This window comes from Oncorhynchus clarkii, chromosome 1, assembly GCF_045791955.1.
Source record: "Oncorhynchus clarkii lewisi isolate Uvic-CL-2024 chromosome 1, UVic_Ocla_1.0, whole genome shotgun sequence".
Lineage (NCBI taxonomy): Eukaryota > Metazoa > Chordata > Actinopteri > Salmoniformes > Salmonidae > Oncorhynchus > Oncorhynchus clarkii.
The window spans coordinates 68401498-68416691 of NC_092147.1; the positions used below are offsets into that span (position 1 = coordinate 68401498).

Here is a 15194-nt window from a genome sequence, read left to right on the forward strand (position 1 = left end):
ATTAATGATCTGCCTTCTGTCTGTACTGGGTCTGAAGTTCAAATGTATGCAGATGATACAGTGATATATGTGCATGCAAAGAGCAAACAACAAGCTGCACAAGAACTCACTACTGTAATGGTCCAGGTTACAAAGTGGCTCAGTGACTCGTGTTTGCATCTCAATGTGAAAAAAACTGTTTGCATGTTCTTCACAAAGAGGGCAACAGATGCTACTGAGCCAGATGTCTATGTGTCAGGGGAGAAGCTCCAGGTGGTATCTGATTTTAAGTACCTTGGCATCATACTTGATTCCAACCTCTCTTTTAAAAAGCATGTGAAAAAGGTAATTCAAATTCAACCTAGCTAATTTCCGATTTATACGAAATTGTTTGACTACAGAGGTAGCAAAACTGTACTTCAAATCTATGATACTCCCCCACTTAACACACTGCTTGACTAGTTGGGCCCAAGCTTGCTGTACAACATTAAAACCTATTCAGTCTGTCTACAAACAGGCTCTCAAAGTGCTTGATAGGAAGCCCAATAGCCATCATCATTGTCACATCCTTAGAAAGCATGAGCTCTTGAGTTGGGAAAATCTTGTGCAATACACTGACGCATGTCTTGTATTCAAGATCCTTAATGGCCTGGCTCCCCCTCCACTCAATATTTTTGTTAAACAGAAAACCCAGACATATGGCAGCAGATCCACAAGGTCTGCCATGAGAGGTGACTGTATAGTTCCCCTAAGGAAAAGCACCTTTAGTAAATCTGCATTCTCTGTGAGAGCTTCCCATGTCTGGAATACACTGCCATCAGACACACATAACTGCACCACATATCACACTTTCACAAAATGCTTGAAGACATGGCTAAAGGTCAATCAGATTTGTGAACATGGTCCCTAGCTGTGTGTTGCCGCTTTCCATGTTGTCTGTTGTCTGTAGCGTGTGAGGTGTGGAAACACTTTGTTGCTTTTATGAATTTTGTCTTGCTGCTTTTTGTTTTATGTTGCTCTGTCTGTATGCTACGTCTTGCTTGTCCTATGTTGCTCTGTCTGTATGCTATGTCTTGCTTGTCCTATGTTGCTATGTCTTGCTTGTTCTATGCTGCTATTGTCTATATTGTAATTGTTTTTAATAACCTGCCCAGGGACTGCGGTTGAAAATTAGCCGGCTGGCTAAAACCGGCACTTTTACTGAAACGTTGATTAATGTGCACTGTCCCTGTAAAAATAAACTAAACTAAACTAAACTTCCGAGTTTCCAGTTATTTTGAACGTGGCAAAAGTCATGCTGGATTGACAGCATGGCCAATGAATTCAATCTTTTCTAGCCCATGGCATGTGAATGTTTATCATTTTAAGCTTGGAAAAGAGACCCATAAACCCAGACTTGGAACACACACCCACTCCACTGAATTGTAGGCTAGTGATTGCTTTGCAACGCTTGCAGTTAGCAGCAGATTACTTCCAAACCCCTAATTTTTAATTTGCGATGTCCAACTTGTGTAATGTCTATGTTCAATGCTATTGTTAAAAAGAGAATAGTCTTAAATTTGGAACAGTGCTAAGGTTGTCTATCAACTATAAAAATGTAGCGCAACAGAACAAGTTACAACTGAAGTATCTGCTCATCAATGAATTCGAAAAAAATCAATTTGTTACACAGTAGCCGCATATCATCAGGTAGGCCTTTATGCACTTGTAACCTTTTTTTCATTTGGGAAACTATCATTTTCTAATTTATTCTATTTTATGATATTCCATGATATTGTTGTTAAAAAACGTATTTGTGTTGACTGTGATTATGGCATGGGAATATAAGAGCATCTGCTAGGCTAAATGAACAAACTAGGTATGCATAGCTCACCGTATGATCTTCAAACCAAAGACTGGCCAAACTCGTGTTTCTAAAATGTAATTCAAAGGCACTGTATAACCTAATAAGGTAAATTTCATTTCATTATGAAATTACTTTTAAAATGTCATTTTATACAGCCTAAATGCAATGTTGATGTGTTGTTGAGCGCTCCTGACAGCCTGTAACTTGTCACAAAGCTTCACAATGTATTTCTTAAATTGCAGGCTATAGCATTGAAATACTAATATAGCCTAATTAATTTTAGGTTACTTGGCTTACTCCTGACTGATTTAGAGTTATGTTGTTAAATAGCCTGTTGAAATGTATAACGTCATAGTGACAGAATCACACATTACTTTCCAAACATTGTGTCCTCGGCTATAGAAGGTGGTAGCGCAGCCTCTGAATGTGGTGGTAGCGCAGCCTCATAGTGACAAACCAAAGATATCCCATTTGCATCGGAGTTACATCGTTCCCCGGCAATTTACAACTTCTTTCTAGCATAAAGCATTGCGGTCAAAAGCGTAGTTATAGATATCTTTATATAATCAGGTCCATAGATTTTTTTCAATCTTAATAAGCTAACAAGGGGTTGGCCTATGCTTTTAGTCATTTTCTTTAACAAAAGCAACAGTTAACTCATCTACCACCTCAATTCTAGCCCTGGTTTTAATTTAACACACTGACACTAAGATATTTAAGGTGTGCATGGTGACATGGCTAACAAAATCTATGGATAGTAGACTATAAAGTCAAATAGGTAGGACTACCTCTTATTTCTTGAATAGGAAGAAATATGCTCCAACACAAAGCCCTCTTAGTGTTAGTAGCCTAAAGTCAAATGAAAATGAACTGTTTAAATGAATTAGACCTTCTCGAATTAGCCTACTTTCAGCACCCATGCGCTGTCCATCTCCGCGGCCGCCGTGTCATAATAAAGTAGGTTATGTAAATTCCTCGAATATGACTTATTGTGAGGTCAATAACTCTGATAAATAGCTTCATTATGGGCAACAAAACATTGTTTTTATTGAAATCAATTGAAGCAGAAGCAAGTTCAACTCCGGTCCTCATCTTCACGCTCTCCCTCTCAAACTGAACATGACATCATTGGGCGCGCACAGATATTGCATTTTGTTTTTACAAATATTTAGATTTTTTCAGAAGAAGCCTTTGACTTTCCTCTTGAAGTTCCACTGTGAGGCCTTCGGTAAAATTGAATAAAGGCAGAGTTAGGCGCAGGACACAGTTCTGAGTAATAATCCACGATTTACTCAATAAATGGTAAGATTCCAACAAGGACCATATACAATAAACTAAAGCACAAACAATTAGAACCCACATGACAAACAATAACGCACAAAACAGAGAAGGAATCAGAACATAATTAATGGAATGGAAACCAGGTGTAAATAATCAAGACAAAACGAAAATTAACGCCACGTTGCACTTCAGACTGTCCAGGAGTTGGCGGATGCTTGAGTGCCCAGGCGTTGTAGGGAGGTCATACAGGCACGTGGAGGCCACACACACTACTGAGCCTCATTTTGACTTGTTTTAAGGACATTACATCAAAATTGGATCAGCCTGTAGTGTGGTTTTCCACTTTAATTTTGAGTGTGACTTCAAATCCAGACCTCCATGGGTTGATAAATTTGATTTCCATTGATCATTTTTGTGTGATTTTGTTGTCAGCACATTCAACTATGTAAAGAAAAAAGTATTTAATAAGAATATTTCATTCATTCAGATCTAGGATGTGTTATTTTAGTGTTCCCTTTATTTTTTTGAGCAGTGCATATATATACACACACACTGATTTTAGCGTTGGCAAATTGGCATCGTCTCATTGTCAGAAGCCTATAAAACGTTGCTAGATTCACAAACATATTTTTTGCAATTCTGAAATGTATTGGAATAAATTACCAAACTATAAAACTAGCTAGCCAGCTACGGGCAACTGTAGCTAGATACTGTAATGACTTGACTAGATCATAAAGGAACAATTGTCCAGACAGAGGATCGAGTTTACGAATTGACGGTTTATTAAACCAACTTTATACAGGTTACTGTTTGGCCGTAGCCCACGCCAAATACATGAAAGATAACCCACAAGCCAATCGTGACCTTCTCTTGTGAAGCCCAGACGTAAGAGAAAGAACAAAGGCTAAACCTGGTCTTAACTTCCAATGCTCCATCCCCCCTCCACGCCACTCCGCCAACCGCCAGGATGCCGGGCATCAGAACATTCCAGCCATTCCCGTGATTGGCAGATAGCAGGTTGATTGGCATGTCGGACCCCGCGAACACTGGGTACTGGTAAGTACAACACAACCACCTACTAGCCTAACACATAACACACAGCTGTCTGTGCGGGTCGCTACAATACGTTAGCTTACTAGGTACATTAATAGCTTTAGGTTGGTTGTTTTTAAACCCAACTTCAAGATTTCCGCCAAGGACGTTGCTCTGACCATCACTCTCCCTCGCTTAGGCAAGGGACATGTAAGGTACATTCGGATGTTTTAACATCAAGTGGGCTGAGGGTTTAGGGCTGAGGGTTTAGGGCTGAGAGCTGTCTACTTTGAGTTTGAAACGCAGCCAATGAGTGAATAGCAGTCAATTGGGCACTAGCTAAAAATTCAAAATTAATTGTCAACAATAAGTACAACATTACAAATATTTTCCAATAGATAATTAACTTGCTATCTATAATATTGCATAGCTTTGGAATCGTGACTTTACATACGTTGGCATTCCCTGACTTTGAGAAGAGATTACGTGACGATAGGTTTAGCAACCACGTGACGCAACATGACAACGTGAAAGCCATTGGTCGACAGTGTGCTGGGGGGCGTTATAAATTCGTACGTCAATTGTCCATTGGGATTTCTATCTCCTCCTTTCTCTAATATCTCTGACTCTATTTCTGTCACGAAGGTCCCAGTCATAAATTCATAGCTGTCCCGATGAAATCATTATAATGTCATTTTTTTTCTAGGTGAATGCAATTGCATTTAAAATATTTATTGTTTTTACCTGTGTTTCGTTTTAGACATGTTTGACGTAGTGGTGTAAATTGTTGATTGCTGATAATTTGTATAATACATATTTGTGCCTGATATTTGTAATTTGTACTTAACATCAGAACAGTTATTTTATTTTAACTCGCAAATAGTCCACCCACATTTCTTATGATTATAAAACATGCGTGATTTCTACCAGTATGAGATATCAATTGTATAAAGTTGAATAAATTGAAGAATCCTCTGCTTCTGGCATTTGTCCACAATTTCGAACAGGCAACATCTTGGACAGCTCCGTATAAAAATCTGTAGTTTCACGTGGAGTACAAACTCGTGCTAACTGTAAATACTTTTGATCTGTTATCTACAATCGTCGTTGCTTGTTCATCAACTGCTATGTACGATTATTACAAAAGGTACGTGCCTAGAATTAAATGTTATCTGTTTAGAGTACATACGCATAGACAATCCTATGGAATAGCGACACTGTTAGCTAGCATCATACTGCTAGAGACATTAACGTCTGCACATACTTCCTCTCTCATCCCACTGAGGTAAATATATCGGTTTCATCTAGCTATACTACTGTAGCTACTGGTAAATATATATGTTTCCCGAGATAAACTAATGCTAGTTAATGTTGCAGGTGACAGGAGACATGAATAACAGACGTTGCGGAGTGGACAACCGACTCAAACAGAGAGTTGAGCAGGTACATTTTAGACTAGTTATTGACAGTGTCCACCAACTGTCGCCTGTCATATTGACTGATTTCTATTTTGTAACACGCTAGCTAACATAGTAACACATTACTGTACATTTTTTGGGATCTGTTCAAATTTGTCTAATAGTATTTGAGTAACCAGAGTGGCCAGTATGTTGACATTACTTCAATGGCACATGATCTTCAGAGACTCTACAGGTGAGTTTGATTTATCATAATTTCCCCCTGTATTCTTTCTACAGACTTTCTGAAATCCTTCAGGGTTTATGCACGCAGCTTAATATTGTATCTTCCTCAGAATGGACTATGGCAGGCGAAACAAGACTGCATTCAGGATTCAGGTTGAAAAAGGTGAGTAAAAACTGATACAAGTACCTCATTAATCATTTGACTGCACATGGCATTTTGGGTAGTTCAGCAACAATGCATCTGCCGATCATTTCACTTGTTATTAAAGCATGTTAGCCGGTTTCTCCAAGAGCAAACCAGATCCTATAATTCCTTGTGCATTTTTACACCTTCAGTCCATGGAGTGATATGTGATGAATCTGGACTGAATGATCTGGAGAACAAGCACTTGGCCAAGAGAGCCAGACACAGTGAGAAGGATGCTGGGTAAGGGCCATGCCATCTGATCATAATCTTTTGTTTTGATTTGTAAATGCCCCTGAGTTGAGTGATTATACAGTGCATATTACAGGGATGGCAGCAGTAACTTGGATGACACTACTGATAGTGATGAGGACCTTCCTGAACAACCGGTACATCATTCTCTACTACCTCGTTCCATACATTAATTTGTCAGGTTTACCATCCTTATGTGTTGCTTATTGCCATGTGAGTCGTTGTAATATAATACACAGAGCTTCAGAACAATACGCTAATAGATAAAACTTTTTCCTTCTGATTATCCCTTAACAGGCCATAAACCTCATGAATAACTCCCTGATGTCCCTGTACAAGAAGGGGAACCCAGAGAGTGGGGCATCTCCCAGGAGGGAGAAGTCTGCATCAGACAGCCCTGCCCCTGAGGCTCACTCCACCCCTCAGAGTGTTGGTACCAAGGTGTCTGCAGGGGGCTGGTTCATAGACAAGGGCAGAGGCCTGGAGCATGACAGCATCCTCATCGACCTGTGTGAAGAGGAGGCAGCCAGTCCTGCAGGAAATGTATGTCTCACATTTTCTATGTTGTCTTTTGTCAGTGGTGGATGACTACATCTCTCTTTGTCTAACAATTTGCTACAACAATTTGAATGCTTATATTGACTTCACCAGAAGCAGACAGATGCCTCAATGCTTGAGCCTGAGAAGACACAAAAAAAAGGCAAATTTAAAAAATCTAAACGGCGGAAAGAGGGAGCGTCAAAGGGCAATGATGGTGACATCGAGGCCAGTATCATGAACAAGAAAGGTAAAGGCTGCTTCCCACCTTGCTTTGCTGATGTTTAAGAAGTTTAACATTGTAGCCAGTCAAGGATACAAACAATATAAATTAAACAGCCCTCAAATTCAAATCTGGACCACAAAGCCAGTTCCACTGCTTTTTTTGTGTCATTCTTCCCCTCGGGGACTGATTTACACGTAGGACTCCAGGTGGGTGCAATTAAATATCAAGTTGATCAGAAAACCAGCAGTAGTCCTGACCTTGTAGGGTCAAATTTGAATACCCTGTTTTACAGTATCACTTGAAGTCAGAATGGTATGTGTTTTGTAAACTATAAGTTTTCCTCTGATCGTTCTAGCGAGGACCAAATCCATTGAACTACAGTATTCAACATTAAAGTTTGAAGATGTTGGAGGCAATGAGGACACATTGACGGTACGCTTGTTACATTTACATTTTTGTTTGGTCAGTTTTAGTGTTGTCAGTTTTCTTAGCTGTCAAACCTCATTTAGATGCATCCAGGGTTGTATTCGGTATGCATGAAATGGGAGAAAGCAGATGAGCTCATACCTGAACTTGTCCAATAAGAATACGCCTATTAATTTCCCGTTTTTTAAAAAAAATATTGTTTTTTCATTATATATATATTTTTTTACATTGTATCCTGCTGAACATGACCTATGCACTGAACTGTAATGGCTTGTAGATTGAATTCTTATCTGGCTCTCTGTCACTGAAGGAGGTGTGTAAGCTGCTGATACATATGCGTCACCCAGAGGTGTACCAGCAGTTGGGGGTAGTCCCTCCACGGGGGTTCCTGCTCCATGGCCCCCCTGGCTGTGGAAAAACCCTGCTGGCCCAAGCTGTGGCTGGGGTGAGTCTGGATGGTGTCCATATGATGGTATCACACTTTACATATAGAGTATTTTTCCTCACTAATCTTATTCCACATTTTTCCACCTTTCCTAATTTAGACTAGTTTTTTTTCCAGGTGAAAAAGACTAATTAATTTCCCTCTGTATGTTCAGGAAATGGAGCTGCCCATGCTGAAGGTATCGGCACCAGAGCTGGTGTCTGGGGTGTCAGGGGAGTCTGAGCAGAAGCTGAGAGAGCTGTTTGAGCAGGCTGTGGTAAGTGTCACACCTGAGTCTCGACAGACGACACAGTTTGCTGTGAAATTAAATGAAGAACATTTTATAAGAATGTCCCCTCAAGGACAGCTCGCTCAAATTAACCATTCTGGTCCTGTTACCCTTGCAGACCAGCTCCCCTTGCATCCTGTTCATTGATGAGATTGATGCCATCACTCCTAAGCGAGAGGTGGCCTCCAAGGACATGGAGAGACGGATTGTTGCTCAGCTGCTCACCTGCATGGATGGTGAGAGATGTCATTTTAGCAGACTCTCTTGTCCAGAGCAACTGAGCGCACACATTTCTCATTCGTCCTCGTCCCCCGTGGGAATCGAACCCACAACCCTGGCATTGCAAGTGAGCCATACAGGACCCACGGGATGTATGCTAGTGCAACACATCTTGTTGATTTCATGACTTTTGCGTTGATGATTACAATACATCTATTTTTTTTTTGATAGGAATATCTCCTTTGAGTACTTAAGATGAAGAAATCAATTGAATATATTTTGTTGGCAGGGTTGGGAGATTATCAATTCACCTGCTCTGGTACTATTGGATGACGTTAATCTTCCCTTCACTCTGTCATCTATGTGATTCTCCAGACCTGAACTCATTAGCGGTCACAGCCCAGGTGATGGTTATTGGTGCCACCAACCGGCCAGACTCTCTGGACCCAGCGCTGCGCCGGGCTGGACGCTTTGACAAAGAAATCTGTCTGGGGATACCTGATGAAGCAGCTCGTCTCAGGTGAGTTGGCTTGTCTCCTATAATAATAGTGGTGTTGACATTAATGTGGTTGCTAGCTCTGGTGTTGCGACCGTGTGTTGATTCCTGCTCTCAGAATTCTGAAGACCCTGTGTCGGAAGCTGAAGCTCCCTGAGGACTTTGACTACCGGCAGCTGGCGCGTCTTACCCCGGGGTACGTGGGAGCTGACCTCATGGCGCTGTGCCGCGAGGCCGCCATGAGCGCCGTCAACCGGGTCCTGCTGGAGAGGCAGGACAAGAACCAGGGGCTGGTCCCCATGGCGGAGGAGAGAGCAGAGTCTGAAGGGCTTCAGGGCACAGGTCCTCTCCCACAGGGCCCAGAGAGATTCCAGGCCTCAGCAGACACAGTGATCCAGGAGATGACAGACCTTAGCCACGTACCACAGGGAGACAAGCAGCAGCTGCCTCTGGCTACTGAGACAACCTTCAGGGTGATATATTTGATTCCATCAATGTATGCTAGCTGTGTTTTTCACTAGGGAAGTATGCTGTACATGGTCTTGGATCCACTGTTCCCTCTGAATCTGGTGAACATCCCACCTTGATGCTCAGTGGTGTGAAAATGTTCCACTTCTGTCTTTACCACCAGGGGGAGCTTTGTCGCCTGCTATCCCTGCTGAAGAGCAGTGAGTCGCTGTCTGAGGAGCAGCTTGCTGGCTTGTGCATCCTCATGTCAGACTTCCAGGGTTCCCTGGCCAGCGTACAACCCTCTGCAAAGCGTGAAGGCTTCGCCACGGTGCCAGACGTCACCTGGGAGGACGTGGGGGCCCTGCATGACATCCGCGAAGAGCTCACCATGGCCATCCTGGTGGGTATCGCCTCGACACAGCTGATGTTCTATCTGATATGTTGGGCTCAGTGTTAGGCACTGCAAAACAACATAAGGATTTGGACTTGTTGTATTATAATTTGGGCCAGGAGTTTCTTCTGTTCAGGTCACGTGGTCAGGAAAATTATAATTGACCAGTTCCTTTTCTCTCGTAGCATTTAAGCTCGTAGAATAAAATATCTACCTCTATCATGGTTAAGACATTAACTATTTATTCCAAAAACGTAACACCATACAACAATTGTTCCCACCCTAAAAGTATTTTGTCATCAGAAAATGGGAAATATACTGTACCTGTTGTGTGATTGGAGCATGTCATTCAGAACAACAGTGGTTGATTGTAGGAACTTAACCATATATAATAGACTACCATGTTGTTGGTAAGGAAACCTGACTCGACTGCTATGGTTGAATAAGTAGCAACACAAGGAACCAGAGGTTTTCTTCAGGTTAATTTATGTACACTGTCAATGGCCTCAGAGTTACTCTATAACATTTACAATGTGCCATTAACGTTGTATTTCTGTCGGCTCTATCTAACTCCAAACTCATCCAGATTCAAACTGGATCGTAGGGTGTACTTTGTTGACTTCAGAATGAATACTGCCATTGTGCAGCTTGGATGAATAAGGGCAGTGTGTGTGTATTGTGATTGTGTGTGTCCTCAGGCCCCTGTGCGTTCTCCTGAGCAGTTCAAAGCTCTGGGTCTCAGTGCTCCTGCAGGGGTGTTGCTAGCTGGGCCTCCCGGTTGTGGAAAGACCCTGCTGGCCAAGGTACTATTTGCCAGCTGCTAAAATCAGTGGAATGTTGAAGACTTGTGGTGGTTTTAGTAATTCATCAGTTACAACAGTATACCGTGCTGTGTGTCTCCGATTTCAGGCTGTTGCCAATGAGTCAGGACTTAACTTCATCTCTGTCAAGGGGCCAGAGCTGCTGAACATGGTGAGTCAGCTATACAGATTCCTGGAATGCCTCGACATGACTTTGCCCTGTGACACGTTGCCCAGTAATATTAACTCTGTGTTGGTAGATCTGCTGAAATTATATTTGTAACTGAAGTGCCCCACTGAAATCATTGTGTTCTCATAGACGGTAAGCACAAGTGATCCAACAGCCCTGTGCATTATTTACTTGGCGAGGGCTCAGTTACCTTTAGTCACAGCTATCTATACCCTTAGTAGGCATTATATCAGACCCTTCACACTGTGAGGTAACACTCCTAAATCACCTGGATGCATTTTAATGGCCTAACTCATGCCCACAGACTTTATATAACTTAAAACACAAAAGAAACAGACTTTGATTCTGGGGGCCTGAATTATTAATTTAGCATTATGTAGGTTAGACATATGTGTGTCTGTTTTTCGAGCTGTGCGTTTCAACATGTTACACAGCTTCTTGTCTCTTGTTCCTCAGTATGTGGGAGAGAGCGAGCGGGCCGTGCGACAGGTGTTCCAGAGAGGACGGAACTCTGCCCCATGTGTCATCTTTTTCGACGAGATCGATGCACTGTGCCCCCGCCGCTCCGGGCATGAGGTGAGAAGGGCTAATAATCTGCGATCTGAGGGTCACCATCTGAGTGAAATGGAGGTGAATGATGATGATGAGAATAGTATTGTTGACATGAGGTTGATGGTGGCGGTGTGTCCTCAGTCTGGAGCCAGTGTCCGTGTGGTCAACCAGCTGCTTACTGAGATGGACGGACTGGAGACCCGGCGGCAGGTCTTCATCATGGCGGCTACCAATAGACCAGGTGGGCTCCTCGCATCATTTCACTCCCTCGTTGACATAGATATTCACCAATCGCAAAACTTGAGGGAGATTATTTTTCGATGTTATGGTTTATGTTGAATAAATAAAAATGTATGCTTCTATGAAGCTACTATACAAATCTGTGAAGTTATTCACCATGGTTGACGCTGTCCCTGTAGATATCATTGATCCTGCTGTGCTGAGACCAGGTCGTCTGGACAAGACCCTGTATGTGGGCCTCCCACCTCCATCAGACCGGCACGCCATCTTACTCACCATCACCAAGGTAATGTGGAATGCCATGGATGGAAGCTCACAATTCAACAGTCCACGAGCCTCGTATAATGTTTTAGTTAGTGGCTGGTGTTGCTGTGAGAAGGGTTGTTTCATGATTGTGTCTCATAGGGGGGCAGCAGGCCTCATCTGGAGCAGGATGTGAGTCTGGAGGAGATGGCCCATGACGTGCGCAGTGACTGCTTCACGTGAGTGTCCCAGAGAAGGAAGGAGCAGAATCAATCTTAACCTACAGAGGTCCAGACTAACCCTTTACCCTTGTGCCATTGTTGCCACTAACATTTTCAGTTGGTGGCACCAGCCCATGATATGGTCACACCCAAATGCTGCTGAGGGGTCACGCAATAGAAAAAACGAGTAATCCTCTTATATAATCATTCCCAGTGCTACTGAGATAGATAAAACAACTTTATTTCTTTAATCATACCAACATGTCCAAGCAGCAGGATTATTCATACATTTTGGGATGACAATTAGGCTATTGTTGCTAAATCAAAACGGGGCTCCGGAATTAGTCTCTAGTTCAATAGAGATGAATTAGCTTACATCTTTGTGTACTAGCATCACATAGGCTAATTCATTTGGGGCTAATTTGAGTTACAAGTTTTTATTGTCACATGCATAGGATACAGCACAGTGAAATGCTTAACTTGCAAGCTCTTTCCCAACGATGCACAATAGAGGTAGTAATATAAGTAAGAAATAAAACACTTGAAGTGTGAGAATAAATCAAATGAACAAGAGAATGTAGTACTATACAGGTCAGTGCAGTACGGGTACCGTTAATACAATGTGCAGGGGTGCTGGAGTTATTTGTTTTTCAGGAAGGAGTGTACATGTAAAAGTAGCAGGATAAATACTAATGCTAATAATATAATCTTAATAAACAATATAGCAGCAACGAATGGTAATATTTATCACTATAATCAATGAAGACAGCAGCATATGTGGTGCTTGCATGGTAATGAGAGTATATGTCAGGTGTCAGTATGCGTGAATGTGAAGCGTGATCATGTGGCTGAGTGGTGAGGATGGGAATAGAGTCCATGCAGATAGTCTTTGGGAGAGTGGGAGGGCTGGGGTAGTTGGCTATTCAACAGTCTTATGGCCTATCCACCATCTAAGGAATTGGAAACTCAAAACTCATTAGCTAGATAGCTAAATAGAATATACTGCTAGTTAGCTGTATAACTGATTAATCTAACAGTAAATTGAATTACCTAAACGTTGCAGCATACTACCCAAGGAGAGGGAGAGGGAGTACACGCGTGGCTCGCTCATCACAGCTCGAAACAACCACAGGGGCAGGGCAGACCCTTTGATTGCAGAACTGTACTCTTTGACCAAATCAAAACCTTACAGATGTTCCTGTAGAGCCTTCAACACAGTGGATATTGTGTGTTTGTTGTTTCATGCAGTGGGGCAGACCTGTCTGCATTGGTGAGGGAAGCCTCTGTCAATGCTCTGAGAGCCTACCTCCTGACCCAACCCAACCCATCTTACACAGGTAATACTGGCCTAAAGACTTCTAGGTCTTCTCTGCCTCTTGACTCTTTAACAGAACACTGCAACGTTGGTTGATTGCTCCCATACATTTCATTTATCAAGATGGATTTCTGTTTACACTTTCTAAGGCAAGATAAGTACCATACCCAAGGTCATAGTAATTGTACAGTATCCTCCACCAGGGCTGTCAGTCCACTTCCTCTCCATCTGAGTCTGTACTTATTAACCCCTCAGGTCACAGCTACTCCAACGGCCCTGTGGCCGACATCCGGGTCAGCAAGCAGAACTTTGAGGACGCCTTCAAGAAAGTACGGCCGTCTGTGTCTAAAAAGGTGAGATGCATTGGGACGTGGACAAATGAATGACTGCATGTAACCAAACCCTGAATCCCTGTAGACAGTCTGACACGTATCATCTACCCAGTGAGTGACTCGCCTCAAATCCAAATGGTTAGGAATTAGACAAGTCTGAAGTATTTCGGTATGTTCCCAGAATCCGGAGTGTCTGGTAATGGCTTGTTTTGATTTGCCTCAGTTGTCATTGGGAGCAGCATTTTTGTATGTGGTAATTAATAATGACGTAGGTTAGCATATGATTGCCCCCTCCCTCCCAGCTGTCTTTAATCTCTCCCAGGTGAACCAGTCTTTCTTGTCCCCGTCAGTAAACACTGCATTGTCAAAAATAAAATCTTTAATTTATTTGTTGCGTACACCGATCTTGCAGGTGTTACAGCGAAATGCTTATGTTAAACATGTAGGTTCCCACACAGCCTCGGGGGTTTATGGTCACTGGGCACTAACTGTTCCACCATTTACTATTTCCATCCATATTTATTATTTCCATCCATATAACATGCTAACATAATCATAAATTAAGCCTAAAGTAAACCGGGTCTAGTCATAGTCAGATAATGAAGTTGTGTGCTTTTACTTGCTCACTCGCCAGTTGTATGGTGTTACGGGTTTGTGTGATTGGTTGTAGATAGGAGCAGGGTCCCTTTTTTAGGCTTCACTACAAAGAGGAAGAGACTGAACAAGTCTAAAACAACAAAGCATGTAAGGATTTTGAATGACTCACACAAATGCTCTTCATTTCCCCCTCTAGGACCAGCGTATGTACGAGCAGCTAAAGGAATCTCTTACAAGGTGAGAGGATTTGACCAGTCCTTCAGAATGAAGGATATCAATGCTGATAAGACCAATATCTCAATCTACAATAAACATTTTATCAGACAAGAGTCCAAATTCCGAGTGATGTTTCAAAGGTTAACTCTGCAAAGATTTACCAGCGGAATACATGTATGCATTCAATACAGTGCAGTGTCCACTTACACCCATGGCTCTCACCCCCTCACTTCCACAAAGATGTACTTCAGTACTCATTACCAATGATCTCTCTGTGCGTATCACAGGACTTCATATCAGTCAGGAGAGGTCTTGAGTTATTGGGAGTAGACATCTATCAAGACATATTGACTATTTTGGATTGTTGTTTTGTAATCCAAACCACATTAAGACATGTTTATATTCGTATAAAAGAAATGTAAACAATGTATTACTGTATGTATTGACTGTTTTTATTAAAAACATGGAGATGTATGATTTGATTACAATTTGTTCTCATTGATATGGGATTATAATGACTTGAGTTTGAATGTTGTGGTCGCACATTGAGATGTGGTTGCAAGTACGATTCTTCAAATGTGTCATTTAATTTTGCAAGTTTGTATTGTGTGAGATTTAACGGTTGCAAACGTAACTTGACATTAATACATTCAATGAGATCTGCAAGTATAATTTATTTTCAGAATAATTGGAATAAGTCCATTTACGAGTGAATATCCTGCTGTGAATCAAAAATACTTATGATATTGAATCTGCGCGTGCTTGGAGTTGTCACTTTACCAAGAGATTTGTACAATTTTGTAGCTAGAGATC

The 15194-nt window shown here is 41.9% G+C and overlaps 1 protein-coding gene across 2 annotated transcripts; it reads left to right on the top strand.

Moving 5' to 3' along the window:
* Window positions 1-4135: 4135 nt before the first annotated feature.
* LOC139417077 (nuclear valosin-containing protein-like) lies at window positions 4136-14853 on the top strand. 2 transcript variants are annotated; one of them, XM_071166335.1, is made up of 24 exons: window positions 4136-4162; window positions 5516-5581; window positions 5721-5791; window positions 5892-5944; window positions 6118-6208; window positions 6294-6354; window positions 6515-6760; window positions 6869-7004; window positions 7336-7412; window positions 7717-7851; window positions 8006-8107; window positions 8238-8355; window positions 8714-8858; window positions 8953-9307; window positions 9466-9684; window positions 10374-10478; window positions 10585-10647; window positions 11122-11241; window positions 11359-11458; window positions 11637-11743; window positions 11863-11939; window positions 13170-13258; window positions 13492-13589; window positions 14362-14853. In XM_071166335.1, the coding sequence occupies exons 2-24, from the start codon at window positions 5528-5530 to the stop codon at window positions 14404-14406; spliced, it is 2667 nt and encodes an 888-aa protein (XP_071022436.1). In that variant the 5' UTR covers window positions 4136-4162; window positions 5516-5527; the 3' UTR covers window positions 14407-14853. The 2 variants fall into 2 exon arrangements, with proteins under 2 accessions (XP_071022436.1, XP_071022428.1); XM_071166327.1 differs by lacking the exon at window positions 4136-4162 and adding an exon at window positions 5143-5285.
* The last annotated feature ends 341 nt before the right edge of the window (window positions 14854-15194 follow it).

Bases quoted from the DNA above. Each gene is read 5' to 3' on its own strand.
- LOC139417077 (XM_071166335.1), top strand. From the start codon at position 5,528: ATGAATAACAGACGTTGCGGAGTGGACAACCGACTCAAACAGAGAGTT. The intron at 13,259-13,491 runs GTAATACTGGCC...TTAACCCCTCAG, and splicing joins ACCCAACCCATCTTACACAG to GTCACAGCTACTCCAACGGC. The intron at 13,590-14,361 runs GTGAGATGCATT...TTCCCCCTCTAG, and splicing joins GGCCGTCTGTGTCTAAAAAG to GACCAGCGTATGTACGAGCA.